Source organism: Cydia pomonella, chromosome 21 (genome assembly GCF_033807575.1).
Source record: "Cydia pomonella isolate Wapato2018A chromosome 21, ilCydPomo1, whole genome shotgun sequence".
Classification (NCBI taxonomy): Eukaryota; Metazoa; Arthropoda; class Insecta; order Lepidoptera; family Tortricidae; genus Cydia; species Cydia pomonella.
In genome coordinates, this window is record NC_084723.1 from 12,875,512 (window position 1) to 12,894,007 (window position 18,496).

At 38.3% G+C, this 18,496-nt stretch overlaps 1 protein-coding gene and 1 non-coding gene across 3 annotated transcripts; both read left to right on the forward strand.

The window, feature by feature from the left end:
* The first annotated feature begins 414 nt into the window (after positions 1 to 414).
* On the forward strand, positions 415 to 18,496 carry LOC133529712 (uncharacterized). Of its 2 annotated transcripts, none has more exons than XM_061867506.1 (8): positions 415 to 596; positions 665 to 823; positions 8,414 to 8,605; positions 9,220 to 9,415; positions 9,695 to 9,810; positions 10,433 to 10,694; positions 11,584 to 11,753; positions 14,173 to 18,496. In XM_061867506.1, the coding sequence occupies exons 1-8, from the start codon at positions 522 to 524 to the stop codon at positions 14,584 to 14,586; spliced, it is 1,584 nt and encodes a 527-aa protein (XP_061723490.1). In that variant the 5' UTR covers positions 415 to 521; the 3' UTR covers positions 14,587 to 18,496. The 2 variants fall into 2 exon arrangements, with proteins under 2 accessions (XP_061723490.1, XP_061723491.1); XM_061867507.1 differs by having other exon boundaries at positions 11,584 to 11,767; positions 14,173 to 14,291.
* Trnaa-ggc (transfer RNA alanine (anticodon GGC)) lies at positions 12,167 to 12,238 on the forward strand. The gene has a single exon. It is a non-coding gene; the product is annotated as a tRNA-Ala (tRNA).

Genomic DNA, 18,496 nt, shown 5'->3' on the forward strand with positions numbered 1-18,496 from the left:
TTTTCTTGTAAGAATGAACCTTTTCTTATTAGTAACAGAAGTAAAATATTATTTACAAAAACAATTTAATACTTATTATACTGCTTATTTCTAGCATAAATTGTTTGTTAAATTAAAGATACAAATAATAAATGAAAAAATTACATTAAAGCCACGTGAAATGAACTGTTTGATCGGTGTATGAATAGATAGAAATAGAAAGCGTTTTGTTTAATTGTTATGTAATTTGCGATCGGGCTTTTACTATTTACTGCTTAACTTTTCCTTAAACGTAAAATTTGATTAAATTCTTAATTGATTTCAATTTTATTGATTTTTGTAATCGCTCGATCCTTTCTCAAAAAATCGTTTAATGACTGCGTGTCATGAAGCGAACTAAACGCTTTTTTTGCAGTTTCCACTTTCATGTCACATTGACATTTTTAACAGCGGGCGATAAATGTCAAACGCAACGAAATTCCTGAAAGAATATTTATTTTTAAACAATTCAGTTGCACGTTATAATATAATATATAATAACTATGAGCAGCCACGAAGACGATGATTTAGACGACGACTTGCCATGCGTTTCTCTAAGCCAGTCGACGGGTGGAAAGGTATAACATTGAACATTTATCTTAAATTTTTTACAAATCAATACTTGACCAAAGTTTGTCCTGTGTAGAGTGAGTTGGAGATGCCTCCAGCGTCGCAGGTGGCGTCGTTGCGAGCTCGTGAGGACGCGGCGGAGCGCGCGTTGCAAGATTTACATGAGAACAACGATCCTCTGCTAGTCAGCCTTTCCAGAAGTACTAGCCAGAGCTCAACCAGTGAGGAGGGTGAGGTATGATGATTTTTCAATAATTTCTAATATCAAATATCAACTACGAATAACCTTCCTGAGCTCAGACACGGAACAGTCAGGTATTCTGTTAAGAATTTTTAAAGGGTTTTTTCACTTAGCTTTGCTTTTTAGGAGCATCAGCTTTGCTCCTTAAAACGCATTTGAATACCTACTAGTAAACTATTTTTTTTTAAGAAAGGCTAAAAGCCATTTGAAACGAAACCTTCATAAAGAGATTTCTCTTTCATTTATCTGATATCTTTTTGAACACTCAAAAATGTTGTTTGAAATGTGATTAGATTTTCCTATCATTGCATGCTTTGATATAATGTTAGTGATTTTTCTTCTAAGTATATTAATTTGTTTTCTTTTTCTCTGTTCCACAAATAACTTAACAATATGTTTCGCTGCGTCATGTGTAGGTACAGAAAAGTAACAAACTCACTGAAGAGAAATGAGAAAGGTGGCTTTGGGTTTTGATTATACTTGCAATAAATAAATAAATCTTATAGGATATTATTACACAAATTGACTAAGTCCCACAGTAAGCTCATGAAGGCTTGTGTTGTGGGTACTTAGACAATGATATATATAATAAATAAATACTTATAAATACTTAAATACATAGAAAACACCCATGACTCAGGAACAAATATCTGTTGTCATCACACAAATAAATGCCCTTACCAGGATTTGAACCCGGGACCATTGGCTTCATAGGCAGGGTCACTAATGGCCATTTACTGCCCTGTGATGATATACTGGACAGTGCCAGCAAACTAGATATGTTTTACAATACTGAATCGCAATTTCTTTCGATTAGCAGCCGTTATTGGAGTCTATCACGACTTTAAGTTCCATTCACTTGTGATGTTATGATAAAATTGCTCAATCTCTGTGTCTTTAGGTACAGTGGAAACTAGATAAACTTAAACGGCTCGTCATGAATGGTAAAACTATTCTGTTCTCAACAGATGTCAAATATCTGGGGGTAACACTGGACCAGAAACTGACCTGGAACAATCATGTGGATGGAACCATACAAAAGCCTAGATCAGCCTTGGCAATATGCTGTTGTTTAGCTGGCAACCGATGGGGGTCTGAAACCCAAAATTGCTTTTTGGCTGTACACATCTTGTATGTATGTATTAACTTCTATAGTGAGGCCGATAGTGTCTTATGCCTCTGTAGCATGGTACAGGAAAACGACGCAAAAGGCAATGGTGGTGAAGCTTGGCAGCCTGCAAAGAACTGCCTGTGTTATTGTCACCGGAGCCATGATATCCTCCCCGAAGGCAGCCCCTTCACCTGCATCTGGAATTGGAGGCGAGATCTAGTATGCTTAGAATAGCGGCTGCAAGGAGGGGTAATTGGTTATCGCAAACTCTGAGGCTGTTAAAGGAATCAGTGCACGATATACCTGTTCTTGGGATGCCATCTGACACTATGGCATCTAAATTTTGTCCACTGAAACTCTACTCAGTGGAACACCCCAAAAGGGAGGACTGGTCAAACAGTCAAATTAAGTGGAAAGAAGGAAGCCTGAGGTGGAACACTGATGGCTCCAAATCCGGATCTGAAGTAGGCTGCGGAATATATGATAAGCGGCCAGGAAAGGCATCAGCTTAAACCTAGGATGATACTGCTCCATATTCCAGGCAGAAGTATACGCCATTCTAGAATGTGCGTCGATCAACCTGCAATGCAACTACGGCAACCACACAACCTACATCCATTCGGATAGCCAGGCGGCACTCTTGGCCCTAACCTCTGATGTCACCACATCGAGGCTGGTTGAGAACTGCAGGCTGCTACTGAACAACCTTGGAGCCAGGAACAAGGTTGTTCTACGTTGGGTCCCGGGGCATGCGAGTATCGCTGGTATTATATTGCGATATAATCGCCGAAATTCGGGAGAGCACATGGGAATGCCTACCTGACAAATCCAGACTGGTTTTGTAGAAGTACCCTCCTATTTCAATACACTACATGCCTTCCCCTCGAGATAGTTCACTAAAACTACGTTTCACAAATCACTGATAGCTCACTAACACTAAGTTTCACTGTTTATTGGTAGTTCACTAACACTATTTAATTGTCCACTACAAGGTCCTTACACTCTATCATATATCTATACTAAACCTAACTATCATCGTCTACCAATCTTGGTTTGAATCTTCAGTCTGTTCATAATCAGACTCTGACAGACTCTCATAGGAATCTATGGCTAATCTCTTGGCTTCCATGTTTTGTGGGGATGAAGGTGATCTTGTTCGTTTGTTGGTTGGCGGTATGCGTTCTTGGCTCTGTTTAAACGTATAATCCTGAGGCCCAGAAACCCCTATGATATCAGCCCACTGTGAGGCCGGGGGGGTAGCATTTACTTGTACATTAATTTCCTCATCTTCATCACTATCTTCACATGATTTACTTTTCTCCGTGTCATGTATAACTTCACGACCAGTATCTTCTGATGTATTCTGGCGGATATCTCTCGCCTCTCCCCCATGACCTTGTATCTGATTAATATGTCTTTTCATCAGCTTCCCGTTCCATCTTATTATATACCTACAAATGCCTTGCCTCTTCTCTACAACTCCTTTCAACCAGCGTGGCCCTGAACTGTAATTCCGGAAATACACTGTCTGTCCCGTTTGAAATGAACGTACTTTATTGTTTTCGTTCTCATCACATACTTGCGTTTCCTCTTGGTTCTTAAATGTGAGAGGATTAAGGTGGTCAAACTTTGTCCTGAAACGCCTATTATTTAAAAGTTCCGCCGGTGACTTGTCGTTAGTACTATTTGGTGTAGTACGCAACCCATATAATATTGTAGGTAATTTTATGCTCCATGGAAGTGTGGACTGTTTCTTTAATTTATTCTTAACTGTCTGAACAGTCCTCTCGGCCTGCCCATTAGACGCCGGATGGTAAGGTGGTGTCAAGACTTGTCTTATTCCATTTGTTGATAGGAATTCTTTAAATTGATCTGAAATAAAACTTCTGCCATTATCACTGACCAAGGTGTCCGGTAAACCTTGTTCTGCAAATATGTCCCTTAAAACATTTATTAGTGTCCCTGAGCTCATATCAGGAACAATCTTTACTTCAGGCCATTTTGAATAAGCATCAATCAGTATGAGAAATGTTTTGCCTTGAAATGGCCCCGCATAATCAATATGCAACCGTGACCATGCCTTCTCCGGCCTTATCCACTTATGGCTCACTTGTGACGGCATATTTCTGTTTTCAGCACAAGTTTCGCATTTTTTTACCAAATTTTCAATTTCTTTGTCTATAGCCGGCCACCAAAAATAACTCCGTGCTATGGCTTTTGTTATCACTATCCCGTCATGGTTTGAGTGTAATTCCTGTAGGACATAGGACCTCATTTTGTCCGGTATAATCACCCGATTACCCCACAGAATGCAATTTTTATATTCTGAAATTTCGTTGCGTTTCTGCCAGTACACCTTATATTCCGCATCCACTTTGCTAGGCCACCCATTTCGACTCCAGTATAATACCTTGCTTAATGTATTATCTTTAGCCGTTAGTTTCGCCACTTCACTGGCTGACAGTTCCAGGTCTGATGGAGTTTCTTCTATGAGCAGGACTCCTAAGTATTCCTCTTCAGACGATTGGTCATGGGACGGCCACCTGCTTAAAGCATCCGCGTTTCCTAGCTTTTTTCCCTCCACGTATTGTATGCAGTAATCATAGGAGTTCAATAGTAAAGCCCAGCGGAGCATTCTTGGAGATATAACATTAGGAATGGGTTTTTTAGGTTCAAACAACCCCAATAACGGTTTATGATCGGTTCTGATCGTAATCTTGCGGCCGCTAATAAACTGGTGGAATTTCTTAAGGCCAAATACTATAGCTGCTGCCTCTTTGTCTATCTGACCATAATTCCTTTCATGAACGTTCATAGTTCTTGAAGTAAACATTACCGGTCTGACAGATCCATCTTCCATCACATGTTCCAAAACAGCTCCCAAGCCAAATTGTGACGCATCACATGACATAATTATCTCTTTATTCACATCGTAATGGACTAGAGTGTCAGTACTCGACAACATCTTGCGCAACTTTTCAAATGCCTTTTGATGCTGCATAGTCCAGTGCCATCTCACATCCTTATTTAACAACTTATACAGCGGTTCAGCAATATTAGCTTTGTGTGGTAAAAACCGATCATAAAAGTTAAGCAATCCTAAGAATGCTTGGAGCTCTTTAACATTACTTGGGGCCGGTGTACTTTCAATTGCATTTATTTTCTCTTTACATGGATGTATACCACATTCATCAATGAGAAATCCTAAAAATTTCACACTTCTTACTGCAAAATTACACTTTTCCTTGTTTACCCTTAGGCCAGCTTCTTGTAATTTCTTTAACACCATTTCTAATCTGCAGTTATGTTCAGCGACATCTGTGCCACTTACAACAATATCATCCAATAACACAGCTATCCCTCTTATTCCTGCAAGCAACGAAGACATTAGTCTTTGAAAGATGCCTGGGCACGCCTTGACCCCAAAAGCTAAACGTTTCATTTTATAGAGGCCTTTCGGTGTATTTATTGTTAATAGCTGTGCTGTTGCCTCATCCACACTAACTTGGGTGTATGCCCTTTCTAAATCAATTTTGCTGAAAATTGTGCCACCTTGTATAGATGTGAAAGCCTCATCCAGAGTAGGCAGAGGGTATGTATCAGTGTCGGTCACCATATTTACTGTAGACCTATAGTCACCACAAAGCCTTACATTACCATTCGGTTTCAGAACTGGTACTATAGGGGTAGCCCACTCAGAGTGTGCCGTTGGTTCCAAAACTCCTTCCTCTACTAGTCTGTCTATTTCCTTAATCACTCTTTCCCTCAATGCAAACGGAATAGGTCTACTTTTCAAAAACTTAGGCACTGCTCCTTCCCTAGGTTTAATGTTCACCATGGGGCCTTTATATTTTCCCAAACCTTCCTGAAAAACATCACTGTATCTCTGGAGAAGTCCTCTTATTTCTTCAGTGCTTATTTTCAAATGCATCACTCCTTGGACTTGTATTCCGAATGGCCGGAACCAATTACGCCCTAAGAGGCTAGGTCCATGACCTCTGGCTATATACATCATAAGGTTATTTTGCAAACCCTTAAAAGAAGCTTGCACTTCAGTTTTCCCCAATATTCCTAATTGGTTCTCTGTCCACGTAGTCAATGCAACATCATCTTTTTCTAATATAGGTAATTTCCCCTTCCAAATGAGTCTGGCTGTCACTTCAGAAATTAGAGTATATGGACATCCCGTGTCAACTTCCATTTCAATGATAGAACCCTCAATTGATACCTTTACCATAATGGGATCAACTTTATTTTCTCTAACATTGTTTACATTTGCATACAACCCATTACAATTTGATTTATGTCCACCATCCTGTTTATTTTTGGTAAGACACACTGCCTCAATGTGACCAATTCTACCACAAGCATTACATCTACTCCAACGGAATCTGCACTCCCCCCTATGCTGCCTATTACATCTGAAGCATACTTTATTCTGTTTGTCAACTTTTTTGTTAGTGATTTTGTTTACTTCCATGGGTTCATCGACCTCCACATTTGGTTTAGATGGTCCTGGCACTACAATAATACTGGAATCAAATGTGGCACTCTCATGTGAAAATGCTATCTCAGTTGCTTGAGTAAATGTCAGCTTTTCACATTGTAACAATTTCCTTTGAACCTCTTTGCTTCTAATACCACATACCAACCGATCACGTAAAGTTCGGTCCAAGTCTGTAAAATTGCAATGAATACTCATTTTCCTTAAATTTGCCACATAATCTCTGACCTTTTCCCCCTCCTCTTGATTTCTTGAGTGAAACTTAAAAGATTCTACAATCTCATTAGGCGTGGGGTGGAAATGAGCCTTCAAAAATTCTAAAATTTGTTTATAGGTTATGTTCCCTATACTAGTTGGTGATGACAAAGAAACTATTAAATCAAATAATTGAGAGCCACATACCGCCAACAAATTAGCCTTTTTCTTGTCTTCATCCACAATATCATTTGCACTTAAACAGAATTCAAACCTTGTAATGTAGTTTTCCCAGCAGCCATGACCCATATCAAATTCACCAAATTTAATACCCATTTTTTGCACTTTGCACTCACAATTTCACAAAAACTCACTAACACAATGATTTGCCTCGATTTGCCTCGTCGCCACTATTATATTGCGATATAATCGCCGAAATTCGGGAGAGCACATGGGAATGCCTACCTGACAAATCCAGACTGGTTTTGTAGAAGTACCCTCCTATTTCAATACACTACAGCTGGAAACGAAAAGGCCGACGAACTCGCGCGAGCAGGGGCTAAGGGGAAAAACCACAGCCCTGAGCCGTTTTGTGGCATCCCCAAAAGCCTAACGCAGCAGACCTACTGTCACTACAAAACCATTCAGCTCTGGAGAGAAACGGCAGGCTTGAACCATTCAAAGTGCTCATCAAGGCCTTCAGCAAAAAGGCGTCCTCGAATGCCTTAGCGCTGTCTAGGAACCAACTGCGCAACTTGATAAGGGTGCTTACTGGGCACTGCGGCCTAAATAAGCACATGCACACTATGGGAAAACGTGACATGGGGTGGTGCAGACTATGTATGGAGGCAGAGGAGACGCCCTTGCACAGTCTCGCAGAGTGCCCTTGCCTAATGCGCACTCGTGACTCAACCCTGGGCAGACACATTTTACGCCCGGAGGAGTTAAAGTCTCTCGAGATCAAAAAGATCCTGCAGCTGTTTGAAGTTGCAGGCTTGGATCGAGGGTTGTAGTAGGTGGCGATCACAATAGATCAGGGATGGTCGTAGTGATACATAGGCTGTAGAGCCTTACATAGCCCTTAACAAGAAGAAGAAGAAAAAGTATCTTTCGGTATTTAAATAAAAGTAAACAAAATCAACCTGTAAATGGCTACTTAAACCAGTTGAGGGTAGATGAAAACATTACATGATCAAATAATGTAGGTTAAAGTAAGGTCGTTCAGTGACTGATCCAGGCGGTTTTGTATTTGGTTGGTTAACAAATAAATGCTATAACTACCCGAAAATATTCAAATTGTTTACTTTCATTTAAAAACCTAAAGATCAGAGTAGAGATCTAAATTGTTATGTTTATAATACCCTCCTGCACGATTAACATGTATAGCCTGACTGTCAGTGTTAATTTAGGGATGATCTTCTTCGACCTAGCATTTTCCCGGCCTAGCGCCAGGGTCCGCTTTCCTACTTAATCTTCTCCACTTTGCCCGGTCTTCGGCTCAGGTGTGAGATTGTTCTCTTTCATGTCAGCTGTCACGACGTCCAGACAGCGCTTCTTAGGTCTAACGAGGCCGTTGGACAGTGAGGTCGAGGCACCTATTTCCGATGTAGTCTACTGGTCTGCGGCTTATATGGCCATACTATCAGAGGCGAATTATATGGAATAATAAATAAGTAAATAAATAAATACACTTTCCCATTTGAGATGCGTTTTAGGCGTGGTATTTCTGAATCTTCTTAAGTGGATTTTACTGTATTTGCTTAATTTTTCATAGGCAGCATTATCAGCAGCTGTATCGGCTCTGCAAGTAGCAGAAACTCCACCCGACACCCGAGGAATGTGCGCGGAGCGTTTACAGCTGCTGACGTCTATGAGGGATCATTTTCCGGAGGACAAGGAGTTTCTTGACAATTATATAAAGATGATGAAGGAAAAACCGGAAGCCGTGGATGGTGTTACTGAACATGTGAGTTAAGTCGATATTTTCTGGACTAAAGCAATTTTACCCTCTGGTCGCCCAAACTTGCCCAGATACATCAAAACTTGCCAAGTCAAATACAATTCTTATTTGTCAAAATCAAGGTTCAAAGGGGAATGGGAGACCTTCTTACAGGCCTCTGGGCAGCGCAAGACTACAAAAAAAATACATAGAAAAAATTACTTTATTAGAAAACTACATTAAAATTTAATAATTTATTCTGGAAGTAGGCCGCAAGGGCTCTTTTAAAAGTCAATAGAACATTAACAGTAACATCCTATACTGACATTTATAAATACATCAGCCAATACCTGGGTAAACATTTCATAATAATTTATAATAAATAATCTTAAAATAAATAATTACTTCAATACAACTGAGATGTATGGTCTCTATGGTTAATAATACATTAAATCTGGAGATGTAAAAGGTCCCCAATGTCAGAGTACTAATACTAATAAGATTTGGAGGGGTAAAGTGTCTCCAAGTGTCAAAATGTAATTTATACTAAATCAATCACGTCTACACAAAACATATTACGTATCTTAGGTATATTTTTTGGTTCAACCACAGACGTAAATTATTATTTTTCCTATCCTCAGATCCTGCAAGGCATCTCCTCAGCCCTAATATTCGGTCGCACCCCTAACATCCCCGGAGCAGCCGCCTGGCTGCTCTGCATCGCGCTGAGCACGGCGCGCGCGCTGCGAGCGCGCCGCGCGCTGCACGCCGTGCTGGACGGCGCTGGCGGCGCGCACGTGCGGGCGTTGGCGGCCGCTGCTAGTGCGGCTATGGCAGGTGAGGTTACGTTATATCATCCTCGGATCATGCAAGTTATGCAAGGCAGGTTTAGCCCTAATATTCGGTTGTACCCTCGTTAAGCTCTGGCAACCTTACTTACCGGCTGGAACACAACGCTATGAGTAGGGTCTAGTGTTATTTGGCTGCGGTTATCTGTAAGGTGGAGGTACTTCCCCAGTTGGGCTCTGCTCTAGATCTGGAATGATATCCGCTGTGCTGTGCCCTACCACACAAAGCGAGATGACATTCACAGTGCCCATACCTCTTTTGTTATAGATGCAGACCAACTATTGGCAGCTTACGACGCAGTACGAACCGGTACGAGGCGCGGAGCGGACCAACTTGCATCTATCCTGCTCGCTCACGCCATGGCAAGGGTGTTGGGTCAAAAGGTACATTTTAGTAACGAAGCTACTATTTTATTATACATAGATGCGGTTCTATGAGAAGGCATTAAGGTTAATCCTATACGGGTTATAAAATTGAAGTTTATTATTGTTGCAAACTTGCCACTTGTCAGTTTCCCGAATGAAGGTTGAGGGAGGCGATGGCTGAGATACACGTCATACTCATGAACGGGTGCTGTTTGTGGAGACCTATCTGTTTAAGCTTACACGGGCTTCATGTTATGTTATATGTAACTTTACTTTGTGGCTTTAACGTGAGAAACTTCATTCGGTTCTTGTCTGTTTGTTTGACTTAATTTCTTGTCTTTTAATTATTTATATAAGAATTCAAATCTTGGAGACCCTTTACATCTCTAAGGTTAATTTTATCTCTGACAGTGACACTTACAGACTTTTACATCTCTAAAGAATTTTAGTATTTGCTGTATGTGTTTTTTTGTGTAATTCGACATTTAGAGACTGTATACATCTCTAATAAAGTATATAATATTTCATGAATTCCATATTTTTAATTGTATTTTTTTGGTTGTAAAAGTTTTGTCATTGTGGTCATGTTAAAGTGCCCCTGTGGCCTATTTGCTGAATAAATGTTTGATCTTTGATGCAGGAAACATCGTCCTCCGATTCAGACCCACCTTCCCCTCTGTCCTCCGAATCTATTAAATTGGTGCGCACCAACTGGCGAAAACTACCGACTAGTTCACAACTCACACTGTTGCGTTGTGTCGGGCGCGCGCTCGCTGCGGCGGGGGACACGGGGGACAAGGGGGACAAGGGGGATGCCAAGGAAAAGGGGGACATGAGGGACACTGCGAATGAAGATACGGAAAACAAAATGGACACTGAAGAAGTGAGCGGCGTTAAAACAGGTATAATGTACTTGTGATATACAGGTTGTTTATTTAGTTACCTGCAATAATGTACGAGGTGAATATATAGGTCATACTGAGCAACTTTTACTATGGGAAAAACCCCGACACCACGAAAAAAATTACTCTCCTATACAACTTGTATGACAAAGCCACAAATCAAAGAAAACTTTTTCCATACATGTTAGTACATGTATGGAAAAAGTTTTCCTCGATATGTGGCTTTTCTAGCCGTTTATTCTTTTTGGTCCCATACAAGCTTTTGATCCTGGATAGGAATGGGATCGATTGGCATAAAAAAAAGTTTGTCAAAGATTACCTTTTTCTCGCACCCTGTATGGTTTTTCCAAAATCTGTAAACGCCAATCTTCATTAATTTGAAATCGAAGGAAGGTCTACTATACTGTTTTCGCGTAGCAGCACGGGATCTAGTAGCTGCCCTCACTGACCCATTAAGAAATTCCATCCTGTATACATAGAAATATTCATAACTCAAGAACACACATATAGATTTCCTTACCAGGATTTGAACCGGGGACTTGATTCGTAGGAACGATCACTTCTGACTATTCTCTGTATCTTTAGGTATTTAAATAAAACAATTTGTAAATTTTCGGGTAGTTATAACATTTATTGGTTAACCAACCAAATACAAAACCGCCTGGATCTGTCACTGAACGACCTGACTTTAACCTTAATTATTTGAACGTTTTATGTTTTCATCTACCCTCAACTGGCTTAAGGAGCCATTCGAAGGTAGATTTTGTTTACTTTTATTTAAATACCTAAAGATACAGAGTTTAGTCTAGGAGGCTATATTTTAAGCTACCTTAATTCGTTTACTTATTTGCCTGGCATTTCAAAAACACATTTAAGTGTATATTTTCAGAGGATTCAGAAAACAAGGAAAACAGACTTGCTAAAGCAGAAACCAGTGGCATGAATAGTACACGAGAGACCAATGAAGCTGGTAAAATAGAGAAAGGCGGAGCGGCGTTGTTGGCGGCGGTCGGGCAGCCGTTACCTCGAGCCTCGGCCTTTGATATTAATAGGCAACAGGTAAATCTATAAATGTAAATATATTTCCTTTTTCATTGCGGAACGTACCACATTATAAAGGTCAAGGTTGTAAACCGTAAAGTGCAGATGTCGCTAGTGACGTTGCCATAGTTGCAAAGGTTTAATTTATGAAGTGTGGAATTAAAAGGAGTGAAATCTCTCGTGGTAGAACTGTTGCAAGTGTCCAGCTGTCAGCTATAAATAATAGTTTCCAAATCTCCCCAGAGTTGCTAAGAACCTAGGCGTGTTTGACGGAGTGAAGTGCGCTGTCTATGATTTGATATTTTGTTCAAGTAAGTATTCTAGGTATTGTAGCGCCACCTATTTAAGGTTTTTAATGACACTTTTTGGTATATGGAGATTTAATTCCTTACCTCCACCTTCCATAGTTAAATTCGCGGTGAATAACGGATGGTCAGCTGGCGCAATTGGTAACGCGTTGGATTGGCAACCCAAAGATGTGGGTTCGAGTCCCACGTTAGCCAGAGTCGATCATCGTCGATTTTTTCATTGTAAATATTAAATATTATAGGACATTTATTACACACATTGACTAAGTCCCACAGTAAGCTCAAAGGCTTGTGTTGAGGGTACTTGACAACGAAATATTTATAATATATACATATTTATAAATACTTAAATACATAGAAAACATCCATGACTCAGGAACAAATATCCATGCTCATCACACGAATAAATGCCCTTACCAGGATTTGAACCCGGGACCATCGGCTTCATAGGCAGGGTCACTACCCACTAGGCCAGACCGGTCGTCAAATTGTGATTGACATATGTATACAATTTATAGGTATATTTTTATTTTTCCTTTGTTATTTTCTATACTTAATTTTATTTTTAGGTTTAACTAGTTTTCATTTCATAATAGTATTATTTAATTTAGTTAGTTTTATTTAATTTTATTGTAATGAATGTATACGAATAAATATTTATAGGTAAATCTATGTATAATTGGATTATTATTATTATTTATTAATCAGGCAGGCAGGTGAACGGTGTTTGTTTAATTTAGGTACCTGCAATAATGTACGGGGTGAATATATAGCTCATACTGAACAACTTTTACTATGGGACCAACCCCGAAATCCCGAAAAAAAAAAATATTCTCCCATAGAAAATGGACCAGCTAAAATGTATGAAACAGCCAAGATTTTTTTTTCGCGATTTCGGGATTAGTCCCATAGTAAAACTTGCTCAGTATAATCCCAAAACCTCCCTGGCAACGGGAATGCACATATTTTTTGGCCTTTGTATATTCAGTCCGTAAATTATTGCAGGTGAGGTGCGTCCTATAATATATACGCACTTTTGGAATAATTTCAGTTTACAAACGTTAAAAATGTATACTAATCTTATCTATAATAAAGTAAACGTATACTTTCAATTAGTATAACATAAAAATAATATAACATACGACATACATATGGCTGTTTGGTATAATATACATGTAAGTTAAGCTCATTTCATATAACTGTCATAATATATACATATTAAAATATAAATATCATCTTATTAATTAGTAAAATAAATTATTAAGTAGTAAAATTAGTAGGATGACCTAGAATTTCAAACCTCATAGAACACACTACTAGAAAAAAAAACTGCTAAAAGTGGGTTAGGTTAGGTTAGAACTGTGACCCCCTAGATAAATAAATTGTTTCCAGAATAGGTAGCAGGTTAGGTTAGAACTCTGAGGCTTCGGAAAAAGAAACTGTTAACAGAAAAGTGGGTTAGGTTAGGTTAGAACTGTGACCCTCTAGATAAAGAAATTAGCACCAGAATTACCACAGAAAAAAGCTGCAATCTGTAATAGATAAATACGGAGGAAACTACGTTGAAATATAAATTCGCATAGTATAGATGTTTCAAATACATTGCTCATTTCATAATAATTTAAAAACTGTATCTGTTCATTAACTAACACACAAAAATATATTTAAATAATGTAATTTCGGTAGTGGTTCGGTATTTTTAATGTATGATATTTGTTTTGTATGTTATATTATTTCAACGTTATACCTTTCTAATGTTATCGTAAACAATGATATATGTAGTGTTTATTATACAATTTGCAATTATAGAATTCGTTGTTATACATATTGCATGTTATTGCAATTGAATGTTATTCCGATCAAAATTATACAAATTGAATTTATACATTCAGAGTGATATATTATAGGTTTGTATACGTTCTATTACTTACCCCTTTTCACCAGAGATGTGCTATGCTTGCTATGCTATGTTTTCATATATTTGAAACGCAGCTCCAACTACAGCTACGTTTCAAATGTATGAAAACATAGCATAGCACAGCATAGCTCATCTCTGGTCGAAAGGCACCCTTATTCTGCATCGCTTCGCTCACCCGACGATTTTTGCCTTAATAATATTTTTATTACAGGTATTAACAAACGTATCAAAACTGCAACTTATATTCCGCAAAAGATTTATACGTGATCCAGAACACAACCCACTAGATATCCCACTAAACTATTCACAGAACTCACTAGACGAATCCCTAGAAGCCACACCTACAAAAGTAGAGGTACAAATACCAATGAAACTGGTGACACCTATGAAACTACATTTTCCAATTTTACCATCTCAAAAGACATACCAGCCAATTTTAAAAACGCCTGAAATTCCAAAAGAAGGGCCGATCAAAAAGATAGCGAAGGGACAGAAGAAGTTGGATGAGTTTTTTAAACCTCAAGTCAAAGTAAAGGAAGAAAAAGGGGAACGGTCACCCGAACCGAAGAGGATTAAACGGCAGAGGCTAGAACGAAAATGTGCTCAGAAAAATGAGAAGAGCTAGCTTTTCTACAGTTAGTTATACAGTGATTTGTGGCTTTCCTTACGGTCCTTATGCTTCATGTGCAATGAGGACTATTCGATCAACATTTCTGTTGGAATTTTAGATAAAATGGTCCTTATTGCACTTGAAGCAGAAGGACCCTTCTTTGTTGGAAAAACATTTCTACAAAAACCTGGTTTTTATGTTCATTTCATATAAGCGATATTACAATATAAAAAAAGGCAAAAAGTTTATTCCCATAAACATTTCATGCTTAATTGTCGTCTCAAAACTGACAGCTATTAACTTTCCTTAACTACTCATACTTCTATATTTTTGGTAGTACTTGTGTTGAGCCGATTTTTACTTTATTCTCGTTTTCTCCTTTTTTAGGTCAATCAAATTAGATCCAAAAAATGATTTGAGGAGTTTATTACCTTCATTTGGTATTAAATGCGTGTAATCAGAGTCCAGAAGGTGTGCATATATTTTGGGAGCCTTGGGAGATAGATTTTTCCTTGGATTGCCAAACACCACTCGATTTAGCAGGAACTCACCATCGATTACAAAGGTGCACCAGCGAGGTGTTATGGATCAGACAATGGTGAAAAGGATATTCGATTTTGATTATACCAAAAATTAAGAAATTCAAAATGGCGGCCATTTTTCCAAACTTTGAATACTAATTCATATTATAAGGTAATTCGTATTATGATTATAAGGTATCTTACCTTTCGGATCAATTATCGTTTTCGACCTACAAGCAAAAAACTAAAAAACACACACCTGGGATTGCGAAAACTCTGATTACATGCGTTTAGGACAAAATGAAGGTATTAGAACGGTTTCCACCTTGCTGGGAATTAATTCTTTAAATAAATGTAATTTGATCGGGCTATTTCGTTAGATTTGGATAAAAATTGTTATCGCAAAATCAGGGCGGTCGTCAAGTTCCTGTGTAATGTTTTTAGGTTGCTTCAGATGCCCGGAGGGCGTAACTGTTCATGCCAAGTTTCATGTAATTTATGCATGCTGTTTTAAAATGAGAACATAACATATGTGTGACTTAATACGCAAACTACTACAAATAGCATTAAGAACAATTCCTAGCTGAGCAACTTTTCAAATCTCGAATTTTTGAAGCTATGTTTCTGTCGCACTGCGGTAGGCGGGAGTGCGTGCGTGCGATAAGGACAACTGCAGCTCGGACTAAAATTCCCACGCAAAAAACTCAAAAATCTAGGTTTCGCTCTCGACTGTTTCCTCCTCCAAAACGCAACCAATCATTATGAAATTTTGGAAACTCCAAGAGTAAGAAATAATCTATGCCGCTATGTTTTGATTTTTTCGATATTTGTTGTCATATTTGTATGCTTCGCCTTTTTTTGCAGCCAATTCAATTTAGCCGTTTTTGCGATTTTAAGGCGCTGTAATTTTCTTCAAAATAAAATAATCCAAAAAAGCAAAACATAGCGGCACAGATATTGATGACATTGATCTTATTTGAAAAAATCATTGCTCTAGGTTAAAAACCCAGGGAGGAAACAGACGAGAGCTTTTGTATGGAAAAATCGCAACTAGAAATTACTCCTTAAGAGATGATTCTAATTTAAGTATTATATAATAGGTATTTTTGTTACTATTGTATACATATTATTAACGTCCGTAAGGAGCGTTTAGAATGTTATAATTATAATATGTTGTAAAAGATGTTAACTACTTTTTAAATCCAGTGTTTCTTTCATACTTCGACTTTCAGTCTTCAAAATTCTTCCATGACAGCGTTGTGATTTTTTGTAAGATATTAATTTAATAGGGGTAAATTCTCGTTGACTGTAGAGTCTGTTCGGAAAGAGAAGAGTCGTGGAATGTATTGGGCCACATATATTCCACGACGAATTCCTCAGTGGCATTCGAGTTGACAGCAATCGGGATATCATGGCCCGAGGCGAAGCACGCAGCCCAAGACAGAACGAGATGGCGGCGCACTGTGGACGCCCTCTGCCCCACCTAGGGGACGTAGGACTTAGTCAAGTAAGTCAAGTCATTCCACGACTCTTCTCTTCCCGCACAGACTCTAAACGGTTAACTCCGAGCTAGTTGGCTAACCCTAAAACGTACAAGTGTTCTTAAGGGAAACTAATGTGATACTAGATTTTATAAATGGTTAAAATGTATAATAACTGATGTATGTACAGTCGCCATCAGATATATCAGAGCGGCTAAAGCGTCCTCAAATATCTGAACACGCACTCTAATGCCTTGGCAATAGAGGCGTGTTCAGATATTTGTGAACACCTTGGCCGCTCCGATATGTATGGCGACTGTACCTACAATATGGCAGCTTGACTTTAGCATTGTGTATCCTAATAGGGTTGTTTCCATCTACAAATCTTAGGGCAGAATTGTATCCTAATAAATTCTTTTGGATTATAAGAACATGTTAAACTACTTTTAGGGGACCTGTAATGACCATATTTTTGTAAATATTGAATTTAAAATATCTTTTGGCACACGTCACGTGACCAAACTCGAAACGTCATTGAAGAGTCAACTCTCGGATTGACACTGTTGACAGTTAGGCGATAAACAACAAATGACAAATGTCAGTTGACAGTTCGTATCTTCTACGTGTGTATGAAGTTATGTGTCAAACCGTAAACTGTGACGTCACACAATTTTCAAAGAGCGTTTTGGGCCCGAAAGCATCTGTCAAATTATATTTTGTTAATTTAACATATTTAAAGCCGTTTTTAGTATAAAACTTGAATTTTAGGGTAACTTTTAGTGAATATAGAACATAATAAAAGCGTTTCAAAAAATTGGATACAACCCTATTACTGATATGTCATTGGATAATTTTGAAAACGATCTGCATTGCGATACGAGGAAATGCCGCCAGCATCCTTGGTATACAATGCCTCAAAGATGTATTTTAGATTTAAGCTAGTTATAGTAAGACCTCTGTATATATCTATTATGTAAATAAAGATTATAGTTTTTTCCAAATAACGAAATCTCTACATGGAAAAATATCGGAAACTTCTCAAATTTTTGTATAGAATCGAAATTTTTTCCATTTTCAAAATGAAGTTTCCTTTGTTTCCTGTAAAACTTTCGTGAAATTTCCTAGAATTTTTGGAAATAATCCGTAACTTGCATATATATAATCACAATATTTCTTAAATAATAATAATAATTTAATTCGATACAATAATGTCATTATTTTATCAGCTTAATGCAAAATTAATGTTCTGCATTTCATCCAAATGTTTTTGTAATGCAAAGAATACCCAAAATGAAAGTACCACCAACAAAATATTGTCATGTATTGTAAGCGATAATGTTATAGAACACTCAAAAAAATATTAAACAAAAAAAATGTGTTTTGATATTAAAAACATTTTATTTTAGAATGCATTTTATTAATATAACCAGCTCCTTAGCAGCCACAATTATGCGCTGATAAACAACAGCAACTCATTGTTTTCTGACGTCATCATCATATTTATAATCATTAACCATCCTTAACGAATTTCCTATTTACTTGGCGTGGGCCTTTCTTGTCATTTTCCTCCAGAGTACACGGGTTTTATGGCGTTATTCATAAACGCGTTACTGGCCTGAATTAGCTATGAATCGTTTGTCTTTATCTGTCATGTTGACTTATGTATTTGTAAGAAAGGGATAAAACATAATTTAACTAAATCAGGCTCGTAAAGTTTTATGAATAAGGGGGTTAGAGTACACGAGGACACCACGCTTATCGTGAACCTCCCAAGGCTCGCTTTATAGTGAACCTTATCGGAATGCACGAAGGTTCATATTGGTCTGTAGTCACGCGCGCTGGCGTCTGGCGGTCGAACACGGCGGTTTAGACAAGTAGTAACCGTGGTTCCGACTGCTTTGTACCACAGTGGGTCTATGGGTA

Excerpts from the sequence above, each read along its gene's own strand:
- LOC133529712 (XM_061867506.1), top strand. The coding sequence starts at position 522 with ATGAGCAGCCACGAAGACGATGATTTAGACGACGACTTGCCATGCGTT. Across the intron at positions 597-664 it reads GCCAGTCGACGGGTGGAAAG|AGTGAGTTGGAGATGCCTCC; the intron begins GTATAACATTGA and ends TGTCCTGTGTAG. Across the intron at positions 9,416-9,694 it reads TGCTAGTGCGGCTATGGCAG|ATGCAGACCAACTATTGGCA; the intron begins GTGAGGTTACGT and ends CTTTTGTTATAG.